Source organism: Myzus persicae, unplaced genomic scaffold (genome assembly GCF_001856785.1).
Source record: "Myzus persicae strain clone G006 unplaced genomic scaffold, MPER_G0061.0, whole genome shotgun sequence".
NCBI lineage: Eukaryota > Metazoa > Arthropoda > Insecta > Hemiptera > Aphididae > Myzus > Myzus persicae.
In genome coordinates, this window is record NW_019103842.1 from 76,247 (window position 1) to 82,610 (window position 6,364).

The 6,364-nt window shown below is 29.0% G+C and overlaps 1 protein-coding gene across 1 annotated transcript; it reads right to left on the bottom strand.

The window, feature by feature from the left end:
* Positions 1 to 1,115: 1,115 nt before the first annotated feature.
* On the bottom strand, positions 1,116 to 4,233 carry LOC111035434 (E3 SUMO-protein ligase KIAA1586-like). The gene is made up of 3 exons (XM_022317047.1): positions 3,479 to 4,233; positions 3,135 to 3,203; positions 1,116 to 3,044 (listed from the first exon to the last, which is right to left on the bottom strand). The coding sequence occupies exons 1-3, from the start codon at positions 3,608 to 3,610 to the stop codon at positions 1,155 to 1,157; spliced, it is 2,091 nt and encodes a 696-aa protein (XP_022172739.1). The 5' UTR covers positions 3,611 to 4,233; the 3' UTR covers positions 1,116 to 1,154.
* Between the last annotated feature and the right edge of the window lie 2,131 nt (positions 4,234 to 6,364).

Sequence of the window (6,364 nt, forward strand, 5' to 3'; positions counted from 1 at the left end):
CTTCTTCTTATAATTCTACTGCGTTTCCGAATAATTCTATTTCTTCAACAACCGCGACCGCAGTAAGTAGGTACCTAGTTACTGACACCGGCACGATAATGCGATATTATTATTATCATCATCATCATCATCATCATTATCATTTATATTGCGCGTGATGATGATAGTGTTATCATCGTTGTCGGTTATCTATCCCGTCGCGCGCGATAATGTCGCGACGATATTCACGGACGAGGCATCCGTTTTCAGTCTCTCACACTTTCGCGCCGCTCTACTGTTTTTCGCTTCTGTCGCGTTTCTGTCATTCACCACCGGTCGGACGCCGCAACCGCGACCAGCCGGTAGCGAAAAGTCAAAAGTATCGGCATTAGGGCGCGCTAGTGAGCGAAACCAACGGAAAAATATTATAATATCATTACTATTTATTATTGGTAATATTGTATGCGCACACACGCTCGGTGCTTGCTATATTATACTCCGACACTCCGCTGCAACCAGGTTTTAAATAATTAATAATTTTTTATTGACTGACAAAAAAAGAATAGTGCACTCTAAACTGTTAACAATACCTCAACGGCTAAATATAATGAGGAAATATTTCAGCCGTATAAATTTATAATAGGAAGAGGTTAATCATATGTAATGGTTTAACTTCAATTACGCACGGTGCTATACTGCTGTCTACTATAACCAGTGGTGTATTGGTAAATAAATTTATGGGTATACGCACCTAAAAGTAGTCGAATATATACGATATATATTCCTATATATACGATATACCTACCTTAAAAATCATTACACTTAGTATTTAATAATCTTGTATTACTTTATTACAAACACTTACTCTTCGTGTGTATATGTATATGCAGTGGCGTATATACCCCCCTATATACGCCCCCCAGTTCACCCTATATTCACCCCCAACCATAAAATTAATTCATATATACTCAGATACTCCATTGTGTGTAATATGTACCAAGTATCAATGTATTATTTTTTTTTTAAATTGATTCAATTCATATATATATCATAAATAATACAATTTTTTATTATCAAACTTTAAAAAAATTGTACAGTAAAATACTTATATGTTATGTATATAAAACAATAAACAACTATGTTAATAACATATCAAAATTTAAATATTATATAAATCATTTTAAAGAATTAACAATTGTCCATAAACTTCTTTTATAAACATCTGTATCTTCTTCTTTCTTTGTAGATTTTTTTGTTCTGGTATCATCTGCTGATCTATGTTGAACTAACCAACTTTTAACATAGGACTCAGGGCTCCATAACTTAAGTGGGGGTCCATTTATATTTATCAACATCAAATTTGAAATATTAGTTATGCTTAATGTAGACCTAAGATCTGTGCAAATTAAATTTAAAACACTGAAACCACGTTCGCATTCAGCAGTTGAGCAAGGAAAAGTTTTAATACAGTTATTCAACTCTGGAAATACATCTTGAGGGTATTTATCTTCATCAATGTATACTCTCAATCCGCTTATTGCATTATTCTTGTTTAACATGAAACGTTTGCACAAACGTTTGACTTCTTCTTCACCATACCTTATGTCTATATCAACTGGCCAAGTACTTTTATCAAGAACTGTGATGTCTTTCATTAAACTTAAGTCATTAGTATCTTCTAATAATCTACTTTTTAGATTATTACAGATACTAGTTATGAACTGATTTTTTTTAATTGGTACAATTTTTGAATAATTTATTAGTTTTACATTTTTGAAAATCATATCATTATTTGCCACTTCAACTTCTTTCATATGATCTCCTATATTATCTTTAAAAGATTCTAAAATTCTAATTGATCTTTTAATATTTAAATTTGCTTCCATAAGAGTTATTTTTTGTTTTTGAAGATTCAAAGATAAATTAGAAAGTTCTAAAAGCACGTCACACATTAAAGATAAATCATACAAAAATTCAGGTGAACACAATTTCTTATATAAACCCAAATATTTACTTCTTGTCTTAGAATCTTTAGTTTTATCTATAGAAGAGTTATAAAAATGCTTACTTAGAGCAGGAAATGTCTTCCATACTGCATTGACAGCTCTCCAGCTGCTTGCTACCCATCTAGTATCAAGAACTCTTCCAACTTTTACAAATATAATATTCAATTCATTACAGACATCTTTAATTTCATTAGTGTTTTTTGGCGAATTATTATACAGAACATAAAAAGAGTCGATAAATGATTTAAAATGATTAATAGAGTTTAAATCTTTCATTGTATCATTAACAGCAAGTTCCAGCCTATGGTTTAAACAATGCCAGCTAAATATTAATGGATATATATCTTTTAATCTCTTTGCAACTCCTGCCTTTTTTCCTAAAAGGACACTTGCTCCGTCACTGACAAAAGATATCCAATTATTTATTAAATATTCATTATTAAATCCAGATTCATGTAAACAATCAATAAGCTGGGTAACTATATTTTCTGCTGTTTGATGTTTAAGTTCAACAAGGGCTAAAAATATAAAAATAGGATCTTCAGAAGATATAGATGCTTTAATATATACAACCATAGTAGATTTTGTACTCAATGTGGTTGATTCATCAATCAAAACTGATAATTTTGAATTAGACTTAACAATGTTGCACACTATTTTTTTTTTCATTTCAATTGCTATGTGAGATATAATAGAAGTAGATGAAAATCTTGAATGAAGCGTATTCCCAATATCAATACCATTAAGTGCTTGCAACTCCAAAAGTTGAAAATGATCATTGTAAGGTCTATTATTTTTTGCTATATAGTAAGCTGTTTTAAAGACTGATAAATTCTGAACAGAAAGTCTAGTTTTTTTATTATTACTAGTTCCCCCACTAATAAGACTAAGAGACCACTCTGGAGATATTTCAAAAGCAGAATTATTAGAATTGTGTATATTACTAAACTTTTGGCAATTGGAGCAGCCAATTTTACCATTGTGACAATTCATCCAAGCATATTTTTCTTTTTTTGATTGCCACTGCTCAAAGGTCCAATCCTGTGGCCACTGAGTTACCTGAAATTATTTAGAGTTCTATAAAGAGAGTTCTATATAGAGTTTTCTTATAGTTCTAAGAAAAAAAATATATATTGTTAAATATTTTACCAAATCTTCATTAATGGTTTTAGTAGCAGAATCTAATGTATAGACAACATCATTATTGACTGTAACTTCCTGTAAATATAATTAAATAGTTTCATATTTGATATTATAAACTTAAAATATTACTAATTATTAGTAATTAGTAACATTGCTAGAATAACTATCACTGACCAATAAAATAAACAACAATTAATAAATTTAAACTAATTTTACACACAGAAATAAAGAACTTATATTAGGTACTGTTTAAACAAAAATCTTAAAAGGCAGTTTTAATGTAATTCTTGTCAGTTATGTAAATTAATAAATTAATTATAATAGGTTACATTAACAATTTAATAACTTACTTTTTTACTTTCTGACGGATTATTAGTTATTGCAACTTCATCATCAGTTGGTGTTGGTTTATGTTTTTTCGTCGACGGCACAGAAAAATAATTAGTGATTTTTTGTGAAGTAGCGGTACGTTTATTATCCATTATCGATCATATAATATTATAATATATTTATATATAAAATATTTTACAAAATTAATAGAATTAATATAATAAGAAACTAATAGTTCGATTTTATAATTTGGTTATTGGATGACAAGTAATAACACAATAAATCAACAATAATTATTTTATTATTATTCCAATTTGTCATTATCATTTAGTTTGAAATTACGTATGTTTATTGTTTTATATTATCAATAATCGTACACGATTTTTTGACTATGGATCTATTTTTAACTATTAGATTAACCATACACGGCACACCGCGACCGATTCAGTGTAGGTAATAGGTATACACGATAAAGCAGTGGTTTACAATATATTTTTGAAACTTAGTAGGTACACAGTTTGGGAACCGCTGTACATTGATTGTATATACGCTCGGCAGTTTCCGATCGTCTTCGCAAGAACTTGTAGTAGGGTAAAATTTAATTATTATTTTTAAGTTTTTACTTTTGTTTGGTGATAATATGACTAAATTGTCTGATGATAAATTAGAAGCGTGCGTATACCCATAAATGACTAATTTTCTTAAAGGTATACGCATAAATCCAAAAATAGGGATCCGGGTATACGACGTATACCCGCGTATACCCTCCAATACACCACTGACTATAACAGTTCAGTAAATATCTTTAATATACAAATTAAATAAGTAAAAAATTCGAATTTCATCTGATACACAATTTATAGGGAAAAGGCTAGTTTTTATTCTAAAAAAATAAATAGATTTCTCCGCCAAACACTCCTTAAATGTAGACAAAAGTTCGAAAAATAAGAACTTAAGAATTGCCTAGTTAAAGGAAAAATGAGAATGCCTGGTGAATCACTTTGCAGTTTAGTATTGTTATTGTAAATATATAATAAATTGTGAATATAATTTTATTATATTATCATACTCATTACTCGGTAGTAAAAATTTTACTACATCAAGCTTAAACTTGAATTTAAGGAATTATGTTTGTTTGTCTTTGTGTGGTAACCTATACAACAGTACAACACAGTTGCATCACAATTAACATTTCATAATATTGTTTTCGGTCTTCACCAATAGTAATATGATAGGTTTCATGAAAACATTATTGTTTAGTATAAATGTATAAGTAGGTACCTAATAGTCAATAGGTGTACTCAGTGAATCAGAAACGCAAACGGACATTGCAAAATCGGTAAATATAAACGATTACCTGCTGCAAAGATTATATAGTTATTATCAACTGTCGATTATATAGTATTTTTTTCCAACCCCATTATGGCTAAAGCCTATGTAGTAGTATAACACGACCTTATATAATTACTGCAGTTTGTACTGAATAATTGTGTGGTTATATATTATAATGCTTAAGTGCTATTTCAGAAATTCCTCTTTTATGTTAGTTTGTTAGTTAATCCATAGTCGAAAAATGAACATGTAGGTTCTTAGAATATTTTAAGCAATCGAACATTTTTATTTTTTTAACTGAGGCTTAACTTCAATCTAATTTAAGACCTTATTTTGAGCAATTTAATAAAGTCTTTTGTGCCACAACCATTGACAACCTGCAACAGCACGTTTTGGCATAATTTATAGATGGACAGTTTTGGATTCTTTTTCAAGTCAAAATGTTGCACTGGTTTAATATAAAATACTAAATTTTAAACAATTATTTATGTAAATAAAAGTTTTAAATATATATTTCTATATGGCAGTAATACGTTTTGAATCAAAAATTGAAGAAATACAATATATGTTCCTAAGATGTATCTGAAAAATACAACAAATGCAATTTTAATTAGGGCATATTTTTTACCAATATACGCTATACTCAGTTTCAGTGTAATCGATTCACGATTCGGTATTGGATGTCTAATTCAATATTATTATTGATTACAGGTCAGGGGCAGCGATTTATCAACCTCAAAGCGTTAAATAATATTAGGTGTTACTTCCTGCAATCTGATTACTGTTACGGTTTCTGTAACAGTCGTTTGCTACAAATTAACTCCCAAATAAAGCCATGGAAAATCCAAAACAGTCTACGAACTTGTCAAACTTCTCTACAGAAAATTCTATATCCAACCAACCTCTAATGGATATCAATATTAATGCACTAATTATATCAACGTCCTCCAAAACCATCGCTAGACCAATACTAACAAATAGCAATTTAAGCCTCGAGGTGATATTATTATATAGATTGTTTACTCACCAATTTAAATATAATATGTAATCATACAATGCCATACATTGTATAGATTCTGCAGAGCAGAGCGACGAATGAATTGATTTAACGATATCGTCATCATCGTTTGAAACAGTAAAACTGGAGGGAACTTCAATATTTTTTCAGGTAGTAAAATTAATGTAATCCGAACTTTGGGGGTTAAAAAATTAAAAATCCTCAGTACATTTCTTAATATTTGAAAAAAAAACCATAAACCATTGTAAAATCAATACATTTATCGCTCAAACTATAATACGAGTACTATAGCTATTTTAATAACTAAGTATTAATTTACTATTAATACTTACTACCCAATAAATGTTTTCATTCAAAATTAATTCAACCTATTTCTAATGGTATAATAAATTACTATAATATAGCAATATAAAAATATCATTAAATAATATGCCAGTTGTATGAAAAATGTATTAACTTAACGGTCCAATAAAATTTAAAGGACCAATTATGGGTTACTAAATCATATTTAAAGGACCATTAGCTCACTATTGATTCGTTAAATGTTTAGTGATTT